General features: G+C 31.0%; 3 protein-coding genes across 7 annotated transcripts; 2 read left to right on the plus strand and 1 right to left on the minus strand.

Annotated features, from left to right (window-relative positions):
• Positions 1 to 3,213: 3,213 nt before the first annotated feature.
• On the plus strand, positions 3,214 to 7,202 carry LOC107429374 (uncharacterized). 2 transcript variants are annotated; one of them, XM_016040048.4, is made up of 8 exons: positions 3,214 to 3,497; positions 4,162 to 4,539; positions 5,613 to 5,684; positions 5,855 to 5,922; positions 6,008 to 6,158; positions 6,311 to 6,391; positions 6,486 to 6,575; positions 6,705 to 7,202. In XM_016040048.4, the coding sequence occupies exons 2-8, from the start codon at positions 4,285 to 4,287 to the stop codon at positions 6,792 to 6,794; spliced, it is 807 nt and encodes a 268-aa protein (XP_015895534.3). In that variant the 5' UTR covers positions 3,214 to 3,497; positions 4,162 to 4,284; the 3' UTR covers positions 6,795 to 7,202. The 2 variants fall into 2 exon arrangements, with proteins under 2 accessions (XP_015895534.3, XP_060669379.1); XM_060813396.1 differs by lacking the exon at positions 3,214 to 3,497 and adding an exon at positions 3,528 to 3,656.
• Positions 7,203 to 8,194: 992 nt separating this feature from the next.
• LOC107429375 (sulfhydryl oxidase 2) lies at positions 8,195 to 13,855 on the minus strand. 3 transcript variants are annotated; one of them, XM_016040050.4, is made up of 12 exons: positions 13,249 to 13,855; positions 12,420 to 12,444; positions 12,241 to 12,333; positions 11,708 to 11,889; positions 10,975 to 11,044; positions 10,805 to 10,873; positions 10,646 to 10,719; positions 10,417 to 10,567; positions 9,664 to 9,704; positions 9,233 to 9,379; positions 8,672 to 9,154; positions 8,195 to 8,427 (listed from the first exon to the last, which is right to left on the minus strand). In XM_016040050.4, exons 1-11 carry the CDS (start codon positions 13,461 to 13,463, stop codon positions 8,683 to 8,685), a joined length of 1,539 nt encoding a protein of 512 aa, XP_015895536.3. In that variant the 5' UTR covers positions 13,464 to 13,855; the 3' UTR covers positions 8,195 to 8,427; positions 8,672 to 8,682. The 3 variants fall into 3 exon arrangements, with proteins under 3 accessions (XP_015895536.3, XP_015895537.3, XP_060669378.1); XM_016040051.4 differs by having other exon boundaries at positions 8,720 to 9,154; positions 13,249 to 13,854; XM_060813395.1 differs by having other exon boundaries at positions 8,195 to 9,154.
• A 2,666-nt stretch (positions 13,856 to 16,521) lies between these two features.
• LOC107429362 (uncharacterized) lies at positions 16,522 to 20,322 on the plus strand. Of its 2 annotated transcripts, none has more exons than XM_048463213.2 (11): positions 16,522 to 16,702; positions 16,885 to 16,969; positions 17,109 to 17,179; positions 17,292 to 17,341; positions 17,920 to 17,993; positions 18,083 to 18,145; positions 18,513 to 18,600; positions 19,353 to 19,415; positions 19,512 to 19,591; positions 19,699 to 19,770; positions 19,868 to 20,322. In XM_048463213.2, the coding sequence occupies exons 2-11, from the start codon at positions 16,938 to 16,940 to the stop codon at positions 19,947 to 19,949; spliced, it is 675 nt and encodes a 224-aa protein (XP_048319170.1). In that variant the 5' UTR covers positions 16,522 to 16,702; positions 16,885 to 16,937; the 3' UTR covers positions 19,950 to 20,322. The 2 variants fall into 2 exon arrangements, with proteins under 2 accessions (XP_048319170.1, XP_015895522.1); XM_016040036.4 differs by having other exon boundaries at positions 16,523 to 16,702; positions 16,910 to 16,969.
• Positions 20,323 to 23,841: the final 3,519 nt, after the last annotated feature.

Below are 23,841 nucleotides of genomic sequence, written 5' to 3' on the forward strand. Positions count from 1 at the left end.
TCCGTTGTTATGTGGTTAAGTATGTGTTAAAGAAAATCAAATGGATAGATATTAATTAAATTATTTCTTTATAATATAAATTTGCTTGTAGTTCTCTATATTATAATCATGAATTTTCTTATATAAATATATAAATTTGATTCCAATAAATAAAATATGCCTATGTATGTATGAGAATATATTTATGTGTTTTTTTGTACATTTACATGTTTTTTTTTAGTATTGTGGATATGTATATATAATATTTTTACATTGTTTTTCTTCTTTTGGTTTGTGGCGATAGCTTTTTGTACGTTTTATAACCTATGTGGGGAATTGTTATTGTTCATTAATTGAGGAAGTGAGGACGTAATTGCCGAACTGTTTCTCATCTACTTTGGGCTGATAGTGCATGCATGGATTGTCGTCAGCTCACCTACTGAACTTTTGATTGTGGGGACATATTCTGATCCATTCGAAACCATTTTTCACGTGAATATGTTTACTATATATTCTTTGTACATATGTAGGTTCTTTTATCAAATTTGATAAAGGTTTACTAAATTAACAGTTTAAGTTATTTGGTTTACATAATCTGGCATTGAGTTTTTGACTGTGATTCTTCTCTTAAACATGATATATAAATGCATTTATATATATATATATATATATGTATGTATGTATGTGTACATGCCTGCAATTGGTTGTTCAACGGAACTTTATTTTCCTCAACCATACGTAATCTGGCATTTAGTTTTTGACTCTGATTTTTCTCTTCAACATGATATATAAATGCATATATATATATATATATATATATATGTATGTATGTATACATACCTGCAATTGGTTGTTCAACAGAACTTTATTTTTCCTCAACCATATGGTAATACAAAGATGTTGTGTTCTAATTTGTTTTGGTGTTTAATTGGTTCATTTTGTCAGACAGTTTTCATATTTTAATATGTTTTGTTTCTAACGATTAAAGATGGTCTTGGAATTTTTGGACAGAACCCATAAGCGTAACCTTTATTAACGTTTATTTATTTATTTTGAAACAAACCTTTGCTAACATTAGTAATTGTTTATTTTTACCGGAAAGATAAATGTGATAGTTGATTATACATATATATACATATATAAACATATACATATGTATATATATTATATCATGTATGGCTGGACTTAAATTAAGTTTTCAGTGTTGAGACTAGTGTCAAAATTTTATATTTTAATTTTTGGATCACTGAATTAAAATTATATTTATTTATCTATATTCTAAAAAAAATCAATTTTTTCTTAAATAAAGCAATTTAGTATATCACTAAACCTATATTTTACTAGTTTTTAATTTTAATTTATAGTATTTGATGTTTTAATTTTAAATTGTAACATTTGATATATCATTAATACTTAATACAGATTAAATTTAATGTGAATCTTACTTTTATATTATATATATATATATATATGTGAGTTCTTTTTGCTTTGTTGTTTTTGTTTCTGTTTCCTGTTGTTAATTGGTAATAACAAGCTAAAGCCGTCAAGTAAAAAGCGATTGAATATACATAAACATAATACAAATGCAGATTAGTTGGTGTATCTGATGTTAAATGATGTTGTGCTTGCTTCTACTCCATGAATGGTGCAATCAGGAAGTTGAAAGATATTGGAGCGTAGATTTTATTTAATATTGTACGTAAGATATGAAGAAATTCTTGGGACAGTTGCCAACCGATCCAATTTAGAAAGTAAAATTAAATTAATAATTTTCTTTTTTTGTCAACAAAACAGATACTTGTTGCATCAACTGCTAGAGAGAATTTTTCCCATATGGGTGAACCGAACACTTGGCAAAACATGTAGTGTTTCTCCAAAGCATGATTTACAAGTCAAATCATTGAAATGGCCGTTTAGTTTTAATTTAGTTTATCTCCCCGCTGAAATAATTTCGAGTGCATCTTTATATGCTTATTGACAAAATATATATAGTATGTAATTAAATATAATAACGGAAGATTTATCAAAATTTGTTATTTGTATAATATGTTTTATTAATTGATTCACTAAAGTGTTTCATTTCGATTATATTCTATTCATAGAAAAGTGTTTAATTTAAATGAAAGTCATTTGTGTTGCGTGTTTAATTCTGTTACCCTTTAAATTTTAACCAAATAATCAAACAAAAAAAAAAAGAATTATGAGATATAACTAATTTGGGATTTCAAAGGTTGTACTGTGCACTTCCAAAAAATAGTATAAATTAAATGGTAAAAACAACCTAAAATATAGAATAATAATCCTTGTAACTAAATGTTGAAGTTACGTAATGAGAATAAGAAGGCTGCGAAATTGAAAGAAATATTAATTAGAAGGAGGATCAGTATTACCTTAAACTAGAAAGTCCCCTATAAAGACAATACATGTCAACAGGTCAAAACTCACACGTTTAAGAACCTGATCAATTTACTTCAAATTCCCAAAACGTTATGTATGTGTAATTTATTTTAATATTTTTACATTCTATCCCCGCTGAAGGATACAATTGATGAACATATTGGTTTTTTTTAATTCTAAAAGTCTTATCATTTCCAAATAATCAAAAGAAAAAAAAGATAATAAGAAGAATAAATAATAATTATAAGTTGCAATCAATCTTGCGCCTCTGTTTTGGATAATATAATTTCTTTGAAGCAAAGGCTTAGCATTCAAGTCCCTACGCATTGCATTATTCAACAAAAAATATATAATAATAATAAAAATAATAATAATAATAATTCCCCTATGCATTGCTTTTCATGCACACACAAATACATTATGGGTTCATTTTTTTTTTTTTTTTTTTTGGCTGAAATAAAAAGAATCTTCTGTGAGCATCATCAATCAGGCTTTAAAGATGGATGAGCCATTAACAGCTTGTATTTTATTAATTTTTTAGGAATCCACAAACTGTTCAGTTTATGGAACCTGCGAACTTGCAATATAAGTTTTACATTTTTTTTAAAATTTTTGGCTTTTTTAAGATTTTAGCATAGGACAAGATGTTGAAATTTTCGTGGGGGTTGTCTCTCTGACTAGTCCAAACAGCAAAAACGGTAAAAGAAAAAAATAAAAAATAAAACAAAAATAGAATCGTAGTGCTCGCGGTCAGACCATAACCTCTCTCTCTCTCTCTCTCTCTCCTTTTCATCTTACAATCTATACTATATGCATATATATATATATATAATATATATACAAACTTGCCCAGGTGAACTTCTTCCTCTGAGCTAGGGAGGAGAGAGAGTTTTTGTTAAATTAAAGCCATAAATTTTTGAATGTTTTCTTGGGGGAAAACAGTGTAATAGAATCGTGGCTTGTTTGTCAATTAATGCAAATATTGGCTTGTAAATTGAATTCCCAAAGGCCACAATCACAAGGACCGTACTCAATCTCTTTGCTTCGTTCCAAAACAGAGATTTCCCAAAGCACAAATTAAAAAGCTTTTCTTGGCTTGAAGAATATACTATACCCTTCTTGTAAGTCTCTTCTTTCTTCCCTTTCCTTATATTCTTCTTCTTTCTTTTTGATTCTTCTTTATGCTTTAAGCCCTTCATTTGCTAAAAAGTTATTTGCTTTTTCAAAATTTTTTTTTTGTTTTCTTATCTGATTGCTGTTTTCATCTCTCCCTTTTCTGGGTATGGTTCTTACTTTTCCTTATTCCTTTTTGCTTGTTTTGGTTTGGGCGTTTTATTTTATTTTACTTTATTTTTTTTTCCTGCTGTGATTGGTATTTTCTGTTTTTATAGATAGTTCCATTAATGCCTTTTTGTTTGTTTGTCATAAAACTTCACTTTCCTGATTTTCGTCCATTTTTCTCCCCCTTTAATTTCATATATTTATTATACAGGTATATTTCTTGTTTCCCTCTCTTTTTCCTAATTTGTTTTGAGCTTTTTTAACATTTCCTTTCTAGCTTATCTAATTCTAATTATGTTTTGAGGCGTTTCTTTATGTCAGCTTTTCTTGTCATTAAGCACTTTCGAAAATCTCCGTTTTGCCATACTTTATTTGCAGATTGGAGAGAAACCCACTCACGATTCATGCAATTTAACTACACCCATTTCTTATTTTCCTTTTTTGTAATTCCCTGATTGAAGACACTTTGATTTATTATAAACTCTATTGGGTTTCGCTTTACAGGAATCAAGCTGAAGGTTGGAAAAAAATAAAAAAATAAAAAATAAAAGCAAAATCACCTTGTTAAATAGGCTTTCCTCCAAGAACAACGAGCTTGTTTGTGTTGGGTTCGGGAGATTTTTAAGGATGGGGGATCATTTTGTATTGTTGGTGGATCGATTACTCACTGAGTCCACATTGGAAGCTGCGATTGAAAGCAAAAACCGGTTGATTCAATCTGCAGACCCAGCAGCCGGTGAGTCAAAAAACAATAACTCGTCCCGGAAGATGGATTTTGGGAATATATCATTTCCCAGGAAACTGGTGGAGTGCAGGATATGCCATGATGAAGAAGAAGATTCAAACATGGAAACTCCATGTTCTTGCTGTGGTAGCTTGAAGGTAATTGTCAGCTGGGATTTTTGCTAATTCTAATAATTTATTGGTTTTGATATTTACTTTGAGTCGATTCCGTTCTAGGGTAGGGTATCTGCATATTTCCCACGAGTTAATTTTATGGTTAGGTGAATCATAAATTCATATGGGTCTTTGATTTTCCATGTCTATTAGTTAGTTTTAGAGCCCGAGTCAAAGTCACAGAAATATCCACCTAACGTTTGAATTAGCACACTTGCAAATAATTTGAGCTGATTATTTCAGTGTTGATAGGCTTAGAACTTGGAAGATTTTGGGTTTTTAGTTGGTCAATTTACATTAAGAAATTTTATTTTATTTTATTTTTTTTGTTTTCTATAAACCTTACGAGCTAATCATATTTAATGCAAATTCTGATGATGGGGGACTAAGAAGCTTTCTATTTTCCCAAAAGAAGCTATTGCGTTTTCCACATGCTATGTTGGGGAAACAGGGTAGCTCTTGATACATATCACTTATTTATGAAATTATCCAATGATATACATAACACACTGGCATCACAATTTATTGTCACATACGGACCTCCCATGACAGCATTTATACTCTCATCTGTCATGACTGTTAATTGAGAGAAATGGTTTGTCTTGCTTGCCTTTGATCAGTGCCTTTTAATCTACCAGCTTTAATTTAAGGGTTAAAGAAAAACATTCTTGTTTGTTCTAGAGAGATAGAGACATGTTCCTCACTGTGGACCATAGAACTTTAAGACCTAATAAAGCGTCATAAATTGAAAAGAACTTTTGCTTGCATTATTTTGTAAAAGGGAATATAATGTAAAAATGAAAACTGTATATGCATTATATAATCATGTGAAGATGCTTGTTTTTTCTTTTATGCTGTGGATTTCATGTTCCAGATATAGGCTAAACACTTATTTGACTGGATTGTTTTTGGTAGCCAACCTCCACTGACTATCGTCTGCTAAAGTTTGAACCTTTGTTCATCTTTTTTCATTTTCCTACTTGCTAAAAAACATTTGAGGAGTAAAGCATTTGGGTATATGATGGTGACATGGTCATATATGTTTGTTGAATTTGCAGTATGCTCACCGCAGATGTGTACAGAGATGGTGCAATGAGAAGGGGGACACAACATGTGAGATATGCCACCAGGTAGGCTGTTGGTTTACCTTTTTACTTCCCAACTTATTTGCAGTAATTTCTTCCACTTTACTCTTTTTTTTTTTTTTTTTTTTTGAATATTGTACAAAATACATGTTTTGTTTTCCCTATCAAAAGTGTAGTGTTAAGTCGTTGCTTAAGAGTAAATTCTTCAATTTCAGCCATTTAAGTCTGGCTATACAGCTCCACCTCCATTGTTTCGATTTGGGCGTATTCCAATGAACTTCAGGTAAATATTTGTGCTGTAACTTTCATGGACTAGTTTTCAATTCCAGTGATTTGAGAGTTGGACAATTTCACCAATGTGCTGACAGAGGAAACTGGGAGATTTCCAGAAGGGACATAAATAGACCTCGTATTATAGCAATGGTTTCAACTGATCGTAACTTCCTCGATCCTGACAATGACGATCATACCGCTCTTCCTGCAAGAAGTGTCTTCTGCTGCCGTTCAATAGCTTTTATTGTATTCTCCCTCTCTCAGTTATTTCTTTTAAAAAAAAAAAAAAAAAAAAAAAAGGAAAAATCTTAATTTTTCTATCATATGGATTACTTGGTAAAACTGTCCTTTTTTCTTTTATCTTAAAAAGTTCATTTGATTTCCATCTTGTTTTGCAGTTCATGGTTCTTCTGATTTTAAGGCATACTCTTCCTCTAATAATTAGTGGGAACAATGATTTTTCTTTCCCATTATTGCTGGTAAACACATTATATAGCATCCATTCTGTTTGTTTAAATTGGAAGCACTAACTAATTGCAGGAAGTATATTGACCTTTTTTCCTACCTTGGCAGTTGCTTTTTCTACGTACCGCTGGGGTTGTTCTGCCAGTATATATTGTGGTGAGGGCGGTTACTGCTATTCAGCACCGCCGTACCCAACAAGTAAGTTCATGTTGATAAATAAAAATTCTTGACTACAACTATCATACCATTGTTTTGTAAGACCATTTTCTAAGATGTTAATTCTAATTTATTAATTTATTTCACTGTTTTGGTGGGTGAACATATTAGGAGGTTCCTGTTTCATCAATAACTTCATCTGATGAAGAAACTGCCGAACATTTAACCTTGCAGCCGCAGCCTCATATCATTCATGTTTAACTAAAAAAATCAATAGAGCTAGAGAAAATTGAAATAACCCAGAACAGGAATTTGGTGTTGGCTTGTTATGTGAATAAAAGACTTCCATTACAGGTCATCAATCAAAGCTGAAACAAAGAAGGAATGGGAAAATTATTAGCTTGAAAGGACCAATATGGAAGGTTCTCTACCTTTGTATTATTATAGACGGATAGTCTGGAAAATAGAGCAAGGAATATTTCAGCTAAGATGTATAGGTTAGGAAATGTGCATTTCTTTGCCTCATGGCAATCCGTAAAGTAAGAAAAGTATCCCAATGTGTATATACACAGATTATATCAAGGAAATACAATGGCAAGCAACAAAGATGAAAATGTATGTATACTTGGTTAGTAAACTAATGAATTACTTAACCTCAGTATTTTTTAATGTCGTTTCCATTTCTTTTTCTTGCAAACCAAACATAAATTTTGTCCAGTTGGGTAGCGTTAAGCAGTAAAGAATATTTAAAATTCTGTGGTTGCGATGATGCTGACAAGTATAACGTAAACCTGATATTGTGGCTTTCTGGACCTGAACACAGTTATCTTATGATGCTTCATGTCCTCATTTAATGAAAAAAATTATCAGCATTGGAATATCATTAATAATTCAAAAAAATAGAGTATCATTAATTGTTCAAAAAAATAGTATAATGTTTTTCAACGCATTTCAGACTAAAATAACAATCGGATAATTGTTTCCAGGATAATTACGATTTACCAAAAATAAAAAATTCCAAATTCCTTTTTAAATGTCAATTGAGAAATATGGCCAAAGAGACGCATCCAATCCCATTGGCTGATAATACTAGAGATTCCAATCCACAGGAGAAAAGAATAAGAGATAAAAAATAATAATAACAAACAAATAAAATATACATTACACTTGACAAATTTTAATTGAAATGGCAATGGCAATGACAATGTCAACATTTAACACCTCAAACATTCTTATTTTTTGTTGAAACATTATTTTGATAATTGATATCCCATAACTTGAGAACTATATAGTTTACTAAATTGTTAATCATTCCCTTTTGTCTGGGCAGAGAGACATTTACCCATTGTCTTACACAACAGGGGGTATTTTACACGGATTATTTAAAATCCCAAAACAAGATACTCATAGCACTCATATTTTTAGTAGAAAACAACAGAATAATTTGCAATTAGATTGAAAAAAAAACATGTGATATGAACCATTATCTTGAAAACCCATGCACAAAGCTTTACAATGATTTGCAGCACCTCATCTTGAGGAACAAACTAAGAATACAATGTAGAGGCACATTAATGGTTTTCTCATTTTCTTCACTACATCCGAGGAATAGAAACAAATACCAAAAAAAGAAAAAAGGCTAAAAGGAAGTAGCACAGATCTAAACATAATTCTTTCTCCAAAATTTAGTATTGATGAAAATTAATCTGTACACTCCATATAGGATGTTGAGATGTAAAAAGAGCGTGAAATAGGGTACAGAAGAGGACCTCAAACAGGTCTTCTGGTATAAGGCTGTATCTGGCATTTTCCTACTCAGCCTCACTCTCATTGCACCTGCTCTGTGCATGGGTTTGCCATTAGAGAACAATCTTAGCTCCAGTTTCTTCTTGGCCTGAAATGTGGTGGAAGAAGAAAAATAAATAAGAAAACAAAAACCACCAACAATCTCTCTCTCTCTCTCTCTCTCTCTCTCTCTCCCCCCTCTCTCCCAATCCTCTTCACTCTCTCTCACTCTCTTTCCCATACCCACTTTTTTTAATCCTTTTTCTTTCTTTTTTAGTTTTTTTTTTTTTTCCCCCTTTTGTTTTTTCGGATTTTACTTTGCCGCCTTTAATTTTTTTGAAAGAGGTCATTACCCTCCTAACTATCATATGTTCTTTAAAGAGTGTAGGTGGTGAAAATACTTCCGACTCTTCTGCTGTGAGCGCCAGTAGCAAGCAAGTGCTCCGAATGCACAGCTAGCAACAGCAATGGCCAATGCAGCCCCAACAGGCACTACAACCGCATTTGTAGAGACCACTAAGTCTTCCAAAGCTGCATCAATCCCGTTCTTACCCAGAATGGTCTTATCTTTATAAAGAGAAACAAGAGTTTTCCCATAGTAACCAGTCAAAAATTTGAAAACCTCGTCCCGATCCCAGTCAACTTCATAGTTCTTTGGGTTACGAGAGCGGAAACAAGATGGGCAGAGCTGTTTTGGAGGCCAAATCATCTTTGGAAATTTGGGATCACCAGTTCCTAGAGACGCTTCTTCTTTCATCAGTCTCTCATTGACCTTGTTGTGGGCACTCCACAACCATAGGGCAAAGTCACTGGTTTTGTTGAAGGGATGAGAAACACTGCAATCAGAATTTCAGAGTTAGATCATAAGGAGAATAAAAGAATTAGAATATGTATTGTTCTCGGTTGCATTTTACCTTGAACACATATCATAAAAATGCTGGCGACATTCCTCACAGATAAAGAAATTGTGTACAAAATCACATATAGATTTAAACGCAAACTGGCTCTCTCCATCATCAACTCTCACTGACAGTGAATGTAGAAGAACCCACAATCCACAACTGCAAAAATGAGACGATGGAAGAATTTTGTCATATTCATGCCAACAGAACAAAGTTCGAATACAGAGCAATCCATGGTTGGCGTTACCAGTAGCTTAAGGGGATTCCACAAAAGAAAAGATGCATAAAATGAAATTTTGATTGAGCATGGCATAAGATTAGCCGCTCCTTGATACTGTACTTGCTAGGATATTTATTCAATTCTATGAATACATATAGCATTCAACACCAATGCATTCACAACCTCAAAGGTAAAGAATTTGGAATATAAAACAAACCATTACCTGAAACCCCTGGTATCATTCTTGCTGCCACGACAGAACATCTGTAACAAACACCAAAAGCAATTTAAATGATTAGGAATATTCCATTAATAGAAAAATATAACAAATAACTAAAACCTGTGAGGGAACTACAGGAAACACATTAAAAAAAAAAAAGGGTAAAAGAAGAAGGAAAAACAAACTTATAGCAGATACAAAGATCAGAATATGTTAAAAGTATTTTACGGAAAAGAAGAAAAAGCATATACAGACTTAGTGTGGCTATGGATCGAAGCAACTAGATAATAGTAAAGCTATTCAAGACCAACCTAAAGTTGTGACTTGGTACACAACTCAATGCTGCAATGACTTAATATTTGTGAACCTATCAATTTCTAATTTACTTCAAAAACATTCACTTCCATTTTTCTTTGACTAGCCAAAAAGAACATTTTCTCCGTTTTTCCAGCTTTTTGGCCAATCAGAGCTAACCACTTGAAATCCACAAAGTTGAAATGGCACGTCAACAGCTTATCATGGAAAGTGATAAAATTTGTTACACCAAAAAATATAGTATTTTAAAAATAAAACAAACTGAAAGATTCTAACATTTAGAAACAAATTTAAAACACAATAATTATCTCCAAAATCCATAGAGAAGCCTAAGGCCTCCCTACACAGAATGATAGTCATAATCAGAAAAATAAGAGTGTTAAGCAGAGAGATAATAACAGCATGAATTATACATTCAACTATAGTTTTTTGAGTACCCACCCAATATCCACGAGGAACATCTTTTCCACAAATATGAAAACTACCCAGTTCATTCTTTCCATCATTCTCCTCCTGTTTAGGTTCCAACCAAATATCTGAAGGAAACAATTCATCAAAGTTCACAAGCACATCTGCACTTCCTTTCCGGCACCTGATATAAATAATCAAAAGTAAAATACAAGGTAGCACATTGGGCAGAGTAAGGAGGAACATTAGGATAGGTGATTACCTCCTAGAAGGATGATGTGCCACCAACAGTTGAAGAAATTTAATAAGTGAACCCCGAGTCTCTGATTTGATCATCTTGAACATGCATGCAGAAGAGTGGTGGAATTGATAGCGGTAATAACACAAAATAACAGTCTCAAGGGGGAAAAGGAATATCTACCTTATGTTCTAAGATTATGTCGAAGGCAGTGGCTGTTGCTTCCTCTACATCATACACAGCTCGAGCAATCTTTCACAAATCATACATTGCCAAAGTTAACATAAATTAAAAGAAGCAACTTAATTTGTAACAGCAGTAAGGGAACTCTAACATTATGCTCTCTGGTGTACCTGTGCAGTGTCCGAGACATTTGATGAAAGATGCTCATTTTCAAATTTCTCATCATCCAAGCCGAAGGAGCTGTAAAGTCACTAGGCATTAACAATCAGAAACAGTGGCAAACTGGCTGCTAAACAGGAATTCACAATAAAATTTCTATAATGAGACACCAATTGTGAAGTAGATTAGATGGATTGCCATGTTTATCAAAAGCATCAACTTCCTTTTAGAAGCCATAGTATAAAAAGCACAATTTTTTTCCAAGTAAAAATGGTTTTAATCACCAGTTAACAATCACATATAATTATGAACATAGATCAAAAGTACATCCTAAAATAATCCGACACAGGGGTCAGGTTCCTACCCTATATTCTATTACGCCATGCAGTCATGCACTGAAGTACTTGGTGTTTTTATACTATTTACCGCTTCACTTTGACAGCATTATTTAGATAATGAAAGTCCTGCATATTATCTACATGCTATAGCACGTGCGTGTCTTGAAATGGATAATAAATGACAGTATAATTTCCTTCTATAAACAATTAGTTATTATGTGTAGGCATCTGAAAATTAGTATACAAGAACCAAACAAAATATTCATAACTCACATAAATATATATATATATATATATATATGTACAAATTTCAAAGAGCACACTTGCTTGGAGTACAGAACATTAAGTATTGTTACACCCGTATAACATTTTGATCCAACACACAATAAATAGAAATACCCCATACCTGCCCATTTGCTTGTTGATCCAATTAAGTAAACGATCAGCAGTACGCCCATCATCAATTAAGACTATGTCACTTTTTTCTCGTTTAGGTTCCCAACCACCGCCCACAAATTCAGAAGGAGGTCCCCAAAAGAGCATCGGATAATGACCCACAGAAAACTTATCACAGAGTTTAGTGTTTATCTGTTCTGCCAAATAAGCAAAAGGAGACAGCATAATCACCAAGCTATAAATCTCAATAAACACAATACAAATTTAACATAAAAACAAGCAATAACTACTACTTGCTAACATCATAAATAAAGATAAGGGATGGCATAAAAATACTAAAATTCTAGAGAAGAAAAAACTAAGCGCAAAGAACTAAAGTTTAATACCAATGCTCAGGCTAAGCTTAATGAAAAACCATATGATCTTTTTCAACAAGAAACTGCTAATAATCACATCTACAAAGCTTTAAAGTGACTACAGATATCTTAGAAAATCACGTCGCACGAAGAAAGTAAAATGAAACAAATAACACAGTATAAATACCTTCGATGCACAATCTACCCGTGTCATCAATATCATCCCTGGATGCACAGCATCTGCTCCATTAAAAAGCCTTGCTACCTTTTCATAATGCGGCTGCACAATTGAGTTCAATAAATCAGGAAAAGTTAACATTGATTATCACCCAAAGCACAAAAATTATTGCCATCAATCATTCATACCTTATAATTTCTGCAAGCAGGACACCTGCCAGGCCATTCACAAACAATTAAAGCATTAAACTTCATATAACACATCACTAGTCAAAGTTTGTAACACTTAATTAAGATATTAGACCACCACAACAGAAGAAATATTGAAATCAAGCTGAGTTCTATGGTTAGAAAAACATGCATCTTCTTCATCCCAAAACCACGCCTTTTATCAATTTGATTCTCTGAAAAAAGTATCACAACTTTGATATAATTTCCATATAACAAACCCAACATAAAGAGCTATCAAAATCAAATCAGTTATATTAAACTGATGCTCAAAACACACCCTCCAAACACTGAAAAATATACTTGAGAATCCAATACCATTTATTAAAATCATAAAGTGAGTGCCTACGTAAAGCAGTTCCTTTGCATTAAAAACAAACTACCACTGTACCAGTAATTAAGCTAAATATTCAATCTTTGAACATGAATAAATTACAAACTTCCTCAGGATCAAACACTAGAAGAGCTCCAAAGAGGGCCATAGCTATCAAGTCTCGGCTCATTGGAACACCAAAACAAGCTCAGAGCATATGCTCCAGTCATCTCAAATTTACCAAATAATGAAAATGAAGGGCTTCTACTATTTTTTCTGTAGCCTATATATTTCTAAGTTATCGATCTATAATATGAAGGTTAGTCAAAATCGTTTATTACCTTCCAACCCCAATTCAAGAAAATCCCTATATATATATATATATATATATATATATATATGTATATATATTTAAATCTTAACAATGAAAATTAATCCCAAAAAAAAAAAAAGCTGGGTTTTTTAGTAGCTACTCACCAGTGAGCGAAGAATTCAACCACAGCATAGGTGGCAGGCGTTTCTCGAAGAACGGCATCAAAATTGGTGGCGTTCAATTCGATGGCGTAGTCATGAGGATCACCGCTGTCGTCGTTGAACGATCGGAGAATAGAACGCGATCCCAAAGAAGGCGAAGAAAATCCAAAGCTCACCAAAACAAGGTTCAGAATCAGAAGCCCAAGTGTACGAGACATGGAATTAAGATCAGCAGCCAAAAAAGTAATTTTTAGAAAATCAAACAAACAAGCAAAAAAAAAAAAAAATCCAGATGAAAAATGATAAAAAGGGTTTTTGCAAGATTTTAGCAACTGGGTTTTCCTTAAAAATCTTTGATTTCTTTTGTAAGGTATAAAAAAGAAAGAAAACAAAAACGAACAAACAAAAAAGGAAAATGGAGGGAGAGAGAGATCTGTGAATGATAAAGAAAATAGAGGAAATGGGAAAATAGTATATAATGGGGTTGTTTGGGTGGGTCTCAGAGAGAGGGAGAGAGAGAGAGAGAGAGGGAGAGAGAGAAAGAGAGTGCAAAACGTCAGTTGTACGTTGTACCAAACAAATAACGAAAGTCCTCCCCAATGTCATGGTTTCGCATCCAACTCATAGTTTTTGGTCACCATTTATGCCTTAGACTCCAATACAGGCTTTTGGTATTTTATTATAAATGATGCAAAATGAATTCAATTTATTATATTATTTTATAGTAGTTTGTTTGTAATTTTTCTTTTTTCCAATAGGATGTCGATATTTTATATTTCTTGTGAGTTTAGCTTTCAAATACCTTAAAGAACAACCTTATAATAAATTCATTAATTTTATTAAAAAAAAAAAGGTTTTAGGTTTTGATCTATTTTTTATCAATTGGTCTATTTAGGTTTTCATTTCTTTTTCTTTTTCTACATGATTCTAAGATGCTCATGTTTTTCGCTTCGCTGGCCTAACAAAGTCATATGTTTCTTCGGTGATCAAAATGGTAAAATCTCAAGAATATTGAGGGCATTTCTAAGTTGTAAAATGCCATTTTACTATTAATATGTTTAAAATTAAATATTGGGATAAGTTTTTCAGTAATAAATATCAATGTTAGTAATAAAATTTAAAATGAACTTGCTAATAAAGTTTACTAAAATGTAATATTAAAAAATATAAAAATTTTGTTTAATCAAATGTTTGAGATTTTAAGTGTTTCACCCCAATATATTTTGCCTTTTCAACAATTAAAAATTAAAAACCATTTTAGTAAATGGTACGCCTCCCACAAATTTTATCATTGTAGGGTTTACTATAAAAAAATTTATTTTTCTGTTAAACCGCTATTAAAATTTGTCAATTACACTAAAAATGCAATTGAAAATGTTTGCAATATAGTATTAGAGAGGTCAAAATGTAGATTCATGTCAAAATTTAATAATATAATAGTAATCAATACCATTGAAAATGTTTTTAGATGTGTCATATTAAGTATGTATTTGAATGAAAACATTTTTTTTTTTTAATGAACACTTTTTTAAATGAGTTTAGTTTACAATAACAACCTACTTAGTTATTTATTTTTTGATAGGAGGTACTTGGCTACTTATAATTGGTTCCAATAATATTTGGTTAGCTTCCTTCCTAACATGGTAGGGACAAATACTTGGTCACCTTCCATTTTATTTTTGTAGTAAATTTCCCTTTCGATATATATAAAATTAAACAATTTACAAGTAAAAATTTCAAAATTGTATGAACTTTGACATGATGTATTAATGCATAGTGTCCAATGCAAAAGAACAATCAATCAGTCCTCTACCATGCTATAAAGACCCTACTTTGTCCCTTTCATAAAAATAAAAAATAATAAAAAAAAGACCTCACTTTGCCTCCACATCTGTATTTGGCCTTCTAACAAAACACGTGGTAACACCCATACCAATAAACTTCCACTCTCAAAACGTCTTTTTTTTTTTTTTTTTTTTTGGGGGGTTCTTTTTTTCAATTGGACCATAAAAGGATTAACAATTTAACGCGGCTATAATATGGATCGACCTAATCATTTGTCTTCGGGATAAGAAGAAAAAAAAAAGTTAAAAGTTGTATTGTAGCATCAAGATTTGAACAAAGTGAAGTTTCATCAAAAGAAAGGGCAAAAAAAAAAAAAAAAAAAAAAAAAAAAAGGCTTTTGATCAATGCCACAACTATTATTTCACATAGCTAATTTGGTGTTTTTTATTTATTTTATCTAATGATAAATAGATATTTATCTTTAATAAAACAAGTATTAAAATTAAACATTTTTTTTTTGTTTTTTTTAAAGTTATAATCCATTTAAAGTGAAAAACCAAAAAGGGTATGTTTGAAAGGACTGAATGAGGATAAATAAATGGAAGAAGGGAGACAAATTTCATAAATAAAATTCCATCTAAATGTAAACGAATTAAAAGAGGTAAAATAAAATTCATTAAGCAAAAAATTCATTGCGTTATATTTTATCCGAACATTTTTAATAGTTTTTTCTATTGGAATTTATATGGTATTGATTTTAAAAAATGTTTATGTTTATAAGATATTTTTTTCTATTTAATAGATAATATTTTAGATATTTCTCTCTAATGGGTTCTGTTTAAAACGTTCTGAAATGTTAATTTGTAATTTTTTATGTTAAGATTATATCTAGTTAAAAAAAACAAAAACCAAAAGTTTACACAGGAGTTATTTTTTATTTTTTTAACAAAAGTCAATAAAAATAAATAAAACGCTACTTATTCTGTCTAACATAGTTTTCAGAAATAGACAGTGTTTCACAATTTTTATTTCTTTTATTGTCATATCAGTTTGATAAAACATATGCACAGATCATTGAGATGATTTTTTTAAAATTTTATCTATTTATCTTATTTAAGAAAAAAATTTTAAATAGATAGAATAAATGTACAAAATTATTGAAGATCCTATTATTTTTTAACAGTGATACAAATTTTATTAAATATCCCATCCTCAATTTGAATTTATAACAAAAAAAATATTTTGATAAATATATTATATGCGTGGTCAACAATACTAGTGTTTAGCCAAAAAAAAAAAAAAAAAAAAAACAAAAAACAATACTAGTGGAAAAAAAAGAAAAGAAAAAAAAAATCTTACTGGGAACGGATGGGCTGGCTATTTAGAAAGAGTGGTCATCATTTCAAAACGGCCCAGTTTCAACAAAGACGTGAATGACGTAAGCAATTATTTATCACCACGTAACCAAGTCCAACAGTCCAACAAAAATGAAATAAAGAAAGAAATTAAAAAAATAAGAATAAAAATAAAAAAAAACCCCAAATCTGAACCAAATCTCAAGAATATTCGAATATAGGGCTTCGATAAGCCCATTTCGGTTTGAATTATAGTTAAAATTGGTTAAATTTCCGCTCAAAAAGCTTCCACGAAATATAGAGATTTTTGGTGCAAGGTAAAAAATTTCCTCAGAAAATTTTATTGTCTTCGCTGCCGGTTTCTTCGTTTTGCTTTCGTATTTTCCATTTCATTCTTCGTTGTATTAATTTATATATATATATATATATATACAATTTTATAATCTTATTTCGCATGCAAAATTCATGGTTGACTTAATTTTGCAATTAAATTTTATAGGTTTTTTTCGTTTTTAATCTTATAGGACCGTCAGGAAGATCTATACATCGATAATGAAGTTTCTAGAGTATACGCCCTTGGATCGGTAACTATCAGTAATTTCAATTTTTTTTTTTTTTTTGGTTTATTAATACACAAATTTGTGGAGATTATGGTGTTTGAGTTTGAATTTTTGCTTTAATATATATATATATATATATATATATATTTTTTTTTTTTTCCAGATTAAATGTGTTTTTGAGTCGTTTAAATCTTGGAGAGCGTACGATCAAAGGTTGTCTTGAAGCTTACTCTTGTAAGTAAAAAAATTTTATTTATAGGGTTTGTTGGGAAATATACATGGATTTTTTGGGAACAGGCTTAGTTTTAATTTATCTATTTATTTTTTAAACAATGTTTTTTGTAAGGCAAACACACTGGAACGGACAAAAAGCTATCTCTGAGTTTGGAGAATGAGGTAAAATCAAGAATTGTTTGGTATACTATATGTTTTCTTTGAATATTCTAAAGTTTTTTAGGTACACTAAATGAATTATCCTTAGATTAAGCCTTTTATTTTTATTTATTTATTATTATTATTATTATTTTTTTTTCATTTATCTGCTTTTGCTTCAAACAAGTATATGTATGTGTGGAAGTGTTTGGACCTTTGGTATGTAAGATAAGACAAATTGTCTGAACCAGAGTTGAATCTGGTAGTTTCCATTTGTATATGCAGATAATTCTCAAAATATGCAATTATTGTTTTCTTTAACTTCATATGTTAAAGTCCCTCCGGGGACAGCCCAGTGGTAAAAACCACTGTTTCCTTGGACAATAACTGAGTTCGAATCTCTCCACCCCCAATATCAAAAACTCCATAAAACAAAGCTTTAGACTTAATTGAAAATGACTTTTTATTCTTCATCTTTTCCAAAATTTTAGCTTTCTTACAATCTTCTCTACTATTAGATGTCAGATTTTGGTGTTATAGAAGTAGTTATCTGTTTCTACATTTTATATACGTTTTGTCATTTTTTAAATTGGTTATATCAGATCCTTGATTATCTTGGGAAATCTTCAGACACCGACTCTTCCTCACCAGCTGAACTCCTTTTAAGCAGATCAAGGTGGTGATTATTATGTCACTAAAATTTTGAAAGAGTGACACTGCAGGTTGTCTGTTATTTTAACTAGTTTTTCTATATGTTCATTCCAGCCGAAAAACACTGGTCTACCTGGTACTAACACTCTATCACATTTATCCAGACTATGATTTCAGGTATCTGTATCTTATTTTTGCATTGGATGCATTATTGTTTGATGGAGGTCTGTGTATTTTCAAAAAAAGAGGATTATGGGTAATGCCACTGTCAGCTTATTGGGCGACACGGCAACCCGCTTTATAGTCCTACTTTAATTGCACTTGGGAGTGTTGTCAAGAGGTTTGACAGACAGTTTGGAAACTGTCGCTCTTGGAGGAGCTGAGAGTTCAAATCTCTCCATTTCCCAACTTTTTTAATTATGGTCGTCTGTTTTCTTTGTATTTGACATTTCAATCGTGTAGTATCTATTGTTTGCATTGACATGGCTTTTTTAAATTTGCCTCTTTATATTATGAAGTTGTCTACATCTTTTTGGTTTTCCAGTGCTGTGAACGCTCATCAATTCTTCACAGAAGAAAGCTGGGATGGGTTTAAGCAGATATTTGATACCTATATGTTTGAAGCATCAAAGGTACTTTGTTATTCTTGTTTTGTTGTGTGAGCTATGCCTTTTTTCCAGTTACACTACATCTGCATAAATTTTCAATTGTACTGAACTTTCGGGACATGGGAGAGTCACCTATGCGTCCACCTCCACAAAAGCAGAAAAAGAAAAGGTGGACTTACATCCATTTGATGTTGATTTTGATTAGTTTGAATTCTTTCGCAATCACTTTTAAGTGAGAAAAACAGAATTTGAGATTTTTGCATGCGAATCTGCCAGGTGATTCTGTCAAGAGTTTTATATGTTAGGCCTCTTAAATCTGCTGTTTTCATTATTAAACCTACCGAGCAATCAAACTTGTATAAATTAGGAATTATATAATTTTATTCACCATAAAACGTGAATTCTGTCATTCCTTAGATAATTTTGTCTTTAATATGGCATGACAGTACTTTTTGATTTCCTTACTTTTCTCTAAATTGAGATTGTAAAGAAGGATGGGATCTTGTTTATTTCATTTCTGTAGGATGCAGTTTCTTGATGATATCTTGTTTGTTTCCGTACTGAAGATGTGTGGTTGCTTATTTCTGCAGTTGTACATATATTGTAATGTTATCATGCAAAATCTTGATTATCCTATTCTTGTATCAAGTTATTATCGTCTCTTGCTCCCCAAAAGAACATGAAAAAAAAGAAAAGAAGAAAAAAAAGAACACTATAAAGAACAGGTTTAAAATGCTGAATTACTGATTGAGCTTTGTTGGACCTTTCAATTGCAGGAATGGATTGAGACAAGCGAGGGAGGCTCCCTGTTGGATGCCTTGTACAAGGTTCTGGATGAGGTGGGCTCATTATAAAAAAAAATTATAAAAAAAAAAAAAAAAATCATGCTACTCATAAAAAGAGGCAATTTTATGATGAATTTCTATGTGTTGCAGGTTGTAAAATTGGCAGAATGTGAAATTTATAGTTACAATCCAGACTCCGATGTGGATCCTTTTCTTGAGAGAGGAGCCATGTTAGTTTTCACATTATCATCTTATTACATGGATTATTATTGATATATCTCATCTTCTAATTTTGGGCTCCTAAGTTTTATTATTATTTTTCATTTCTTTTTTCCAGATGGTCATTCAATTTCTTCTTCTATAATAGAAAACTTAAGCGAGTTGTGAGTTTCCGTTTCTGCTGTTTAAGGTGGGTTAATATTTAATCTGTTTTTTTATGCCGGAAGTTTTCCAAATGGATAACTGCAATTACTTGTTAAGCTTACTCTATTTTGCTCTACTGGCAGTAACATTGTAGCTGATGGATTTCTCATGGATGAACTCCGATATGAGGAAGACGAAGAAATATTCAATGACATGGACATATGAAGGGAAGACTCTGTTAGTAGTACTGTTAATATGTCAAGACTTGTTGACTTCCATCTCTAGCTATGTAACCATATCCGCTGTACCCATATATCTCTTTGGTGGTATAATCTGGTTTAGTATGCTCGCCGTTTCTACACACTCCTGTAGGTAGGAATGTTGTTTTGTTATGTACAGGTCTAATTTCTCTTTAGGCTTGTGATTATCGTAGTAAAGTTCATAGTTTGTAGGAGAGATTTCTTATATGTATAATAAGCCAAAGAATTGTTGTTCCAAAATTCGCATTTGTATGTACTTTAAAAGCTTGACAGCTTTTTGTTTATCTTGAACCCAAGAGAAAACGAAATATGTAGAATTATTGTTGTTTTTATTATTATTTTTTTTCCCCGAAAGTAAATATGCATGTTTCTGCTAACTCTTCGAATTGCATCTGAACTGTTTAAGATTTGTAAGTAGAGATTGTGCTGTTTAGGCATTTCAATGCAAATTCGGCAAGAATCATCTTGAAATTTTACAAATGGATTGGTTTATATATTTTGGAGATTGGAGCTCAGCCCATCAAGGAATAGGTTGGCGGTAAATCCACTGTTGAACTAACCTGAGTTAGCAACACCAATCGACTATCTCAAATTCTCCAATTTAATATTTCTTTTCATTTTTTATTTTTTTTTAAGAAAAGAAAGTAATACACTTTTTTTCTTTTTTATGATAGATTACATTCACACGCACAAAAATCGTTGCAGGTCCCTCCAGCAAATCTTTTGTTTCCGAGTACTATCAAAACCAATCGATTTCATCACCCAAAAAAAAAAAAAAAAAAAAAAAAGAGTCAATTTCACCACTATAATGATGTATCTGGTGGTTTAGTATATTTTCAAAATTCAAGAGAATGGATACTGATTTTCTAAAATTCTTTGAATAATCAATCTTCTTTCCAGCTGGAAAGCCTAAACCAATAGTTTATATCTGATAAATCAAACAAAACCCATTTCCCAAAAGATAGGGATTATTGTCAAAATAGCTACGTGGTGGAGTATAGGATTTGGTGCAGTATTCAAATATGAAAATTTGCGACACTTGTTGCTTTGTCCTTGCTCTTGCAGCTTATATATATATTTTAAAACACGACAAAATCTTTAAGTGATCTCACCTAATCATCCTTCACGTTATTATGATTCTTCCACATGTATTCTAACATCGAAGCCCTAATTTTGTTACGCTTCTTTCAATCATTGAATAGGATAACACTGTTCTATTGTGTTTCTTTTTATTTATTATTATTATTTTTTTTATCTTTTATTATTTTTCCTTATGTGTCTTGACTTGCCATTCCATTTTTAAAAGGATAGCATTATGGTTCTTTTTCTTCAGCTTTAACTAGTTCATTTGCATTAAGTGGGACAAGTTTGGTACACAGTACCATTGGAGCTGTTGATTTGGGGTCATGCTAAAGCAACATGGAAATTAACCTGTTTTAAGGTGTGATTATAAGATTGAAATTCCAATGGAAGAAAGTAGTAAAAACGATTAGGAAGATTAAGTAATGTTAAATTACATGGATTAGTAACTAATTCTTTTTTTAATACAAATTAAAGTCTGTTCTTCAATAGTGATTTTATGACCAAAAAAACCTAGTGGGGAAGTCATTTTTTATCTAACAAAGGATTAGAATTGAACTTCGAATCCTATACCAAAAAAAAAAAAAAAAAAAAAAGAATGTTCTATAAATCTTTTAAATCCACCTTATGAAAAGGTAGACAGGCAATATCTAAACCCATATTAATACGAAAATTTAAAGTAGTTAAAAAATATAGCAAGGTTAGTAGCCAGAAGACAAACTTCACTCAAATCATTATAGTTCTGAAACCCGTGAGATCCAATAGTCCTTATTTTAACTTAAAAAAAAAAAATCATAAAAGTGTAAAAGAAATGATGGTGGCGAGGGGCATTGAAGTACGCTTCTTAAATGATTAAGAATGAAAACAGGCGAAAGACAATATATAATATTAATTTCTACCTCCACTTTTTGGTACAAATCAACAAGTGTGCCATCCAAGCTGGCTACTTTTATATAAGCATGGTAACTGTTAGGCAGACATAATATAAAGTTAGTAGATTACGAAAACAAAATTAATTTGAGTCATATTCCGGTCTTCAAATCAGCTAATTACTAATAATTGCTGTGTAATCTTCATTCGTTCAAGAAGATAATTAAGTGGATAACATTTGAGCGACATCGAAGAATCCATCTAATAAGTAGACACATAAATATGTATAATATTAAATTTGTATCGATATAAATCTTCTATCACTAGATATTAATTAAGCGGATAACATTTTTGCTGATACAAATCTTCTATCTTCATATCAATATAAATAATGTTAAAATTATTAATTTTGTATCTATGACTGAATCAACTTCTTAAGTGTTAAATTTTATCAAAGCAAATTACCAATTAAAAATCTGTTTGTAGGCCCAGCTATTAAAATAGCTTGACTAAACGTGGTAACTTACCTGAGTTTAGAGCAATAGTAGATTTAAAATATAGCATATAATGCATAGCATTTTGGGTTGTTGTGAGATTTACTAGCATGTACAACAAAAAATATGGGCTCCATAATTAAATTCTTCATATATATAGTATTACACTATTTTCTTTTAGACAAAAATTCTACTTGAAAAACCACTAAAATCCACTTTTTTAAAAGTAGATAAAGGTTAAGCTAGTTAACAATAGTAATACCTAGTGATAAATTACTTTGATGTACTACTGCTTTTTTCCATCACTTTTAAAATAAGAAGTGCTCTGATCACTCTCTGTTGACTTCTTCCAAGCAAATTAAAGAACTAATATTCACCAAAAACAAAATTTTAAACAAATAAAAACCAAAAGTTATAGATCCTTGTAGCAGAAAAGCTTTGTAACAGAAGATTGGACAAAGTTAATTTAGGTTATAATTAGATGATCTTCACGGAAAATGAAACTTACGTTCAATTATTATTATTTATGCTTAAAAGGAAAGATTACAGTCGAAAGCACTTCACACTTTTAAAACAAAAATAATTTCGCAAACAGTAAATTAACTATTTCACGAAACATTTGGAGTATATATCTATAAATGAATAAAAAAAGCTTGAAAGCATATATTTTATTGTAATCACAAAATCAAAGAGACAAGTGGAAGAAGGAGGAGCAAATAATGTAGCTTTCCTTCGATTTCAAAGATTCGATCTTTCTGTCATTCTTCTCAAATAAAAGATTCCCTTTTCTTGGATTCTGTATTTCTTGACGCCCAAACACTTTTGCTATGCATTGAAAAATAAAGAAACCAACTTTAGTACGAAAACCACCATTATTGTTGCACATTGTGTTTCAAATATAAAATATAATATGTGAATATATGTAAATATATGTGGATAATTTAATATAAAATAAATAAAATTAAATATAAAATAATTAAAATATTATAGAATTTGTAGATTTTTGAAATTGATCTGCTTTCTACAAAGGTTAATCGAGGTTTATGTGATACTATAGTGTTCTTAAGACGTTTTACGGCTACCTGTGCAGAAGTTTTATAGTGAACGTCTCCTAGGATATAACGGCTGCAAAAACTTTCAGATTCAGTACCTCTGAAACTTTTGTCTTCGAACTATCTGAGTACCTTCCTTTTATCACTGTTTTTTGTTCTTTCTCGTTCAACTCCAAAAAAACTTTTTTTTTAACTTATTTTTCTGTAAAAAAACTAATGGAAACGTTATCAAAGAACGTGTAAGTAACCAACTCTAAACAATAAAGAATTGTAAAGCCTTTAAACTCTCAACTTCCCAAATTTAAAAATCTTTTTATTTTATTCAAAAATAATATTTTTCTAAAACAGAAACAAACAAAAA

The sequence above is a fragment of the Ziziphus jujuba genome, chromosome 12, assembly GCF_031755915.1.
Source record: "Ziziphus jujuba cultivar Dongzao chromosome 12, ASM3175591v1".
Lineage (NCBI taxonomy): Eukaryota > Viridiplantae > Streptophyta > Magnoliopsida > Rosales > Rhamnaceae > Ziziphus > Ziziphus jujuba.

What these genes read in the sequence shown, in the direction of transcription:
- LOC107429362 (XM_048463213.2), top strand. Translation starts at nt 16,938, where the DNA reads ATGAAGTTTCTAGAGTATACGCCCTTGGATCG. An exon ending in TTGTCTTGAAGCTTACTCTT is followed by an intron (nt 17,180 to 17,291) that starts GTAAGTAAAAAA and finishes GTTTTTTGTAAG; the next exon opens with GCAAACACACTGGAACGGAC. An exon ending in CTCCTTTTAAGCAGATCAAG is followed by an intron (nt 17,994 to 18,082) that starts GTGGTGATTATT and finishes TGTTCATTCCAG; the next exon opens with CCGAAAAACACTGGTCTACC.
- LOC107429374 (XM_016040048.4), top strand. Translation starts at nt 4,285, where the DNA reads ATGGGGGATCATTTTGTATTGTTGGTGGATCGATTACTCACTGAGTCC. An exon ending in CTTGCTGTGGTAGCTTGAAG is followed by an intron (nt 4,540 to 5,612) that starts GTAATTGTCAGC and finishes TTGAATTTGCAG; the next exon opens with TATGCTCACCGCAGATGTGT. An exon ending in CGTATTCCAATGAACTTCAG is followed by an intron (nt 5,923 to 6,007) that starts GTAAATATTTGT and finishes ATGTGCTGACAG; the next exon opens with AGGAAACTGGGAGATTTCCA.
- LOC107429375 (XM_016040050.4), bottom strand. Translation starts at nt 13,463, where the DNA reads ATGTCTCGTACACTTGGGCTTCTGATTCTGAACCTTGTTTTGGTGAGC. An exon ending in GGGTAGATTGTGCATCGAAG is followed by an intron (nt 11,890 to 12,240) that starts GTATTTATACTG and finishes TTGGCAGAACAG; the next exon opens with ATAAACACTAAACTCTGTGA. An exon ending in TTTTATGATATGTGTTCAAG is followed by an intron (nt 9,155 to 9,232) that starts GTAAAATGCAAC and finishes TTCTGATTGCAG; the next exon opens with TGTTTCTCATCCCTTCAACA.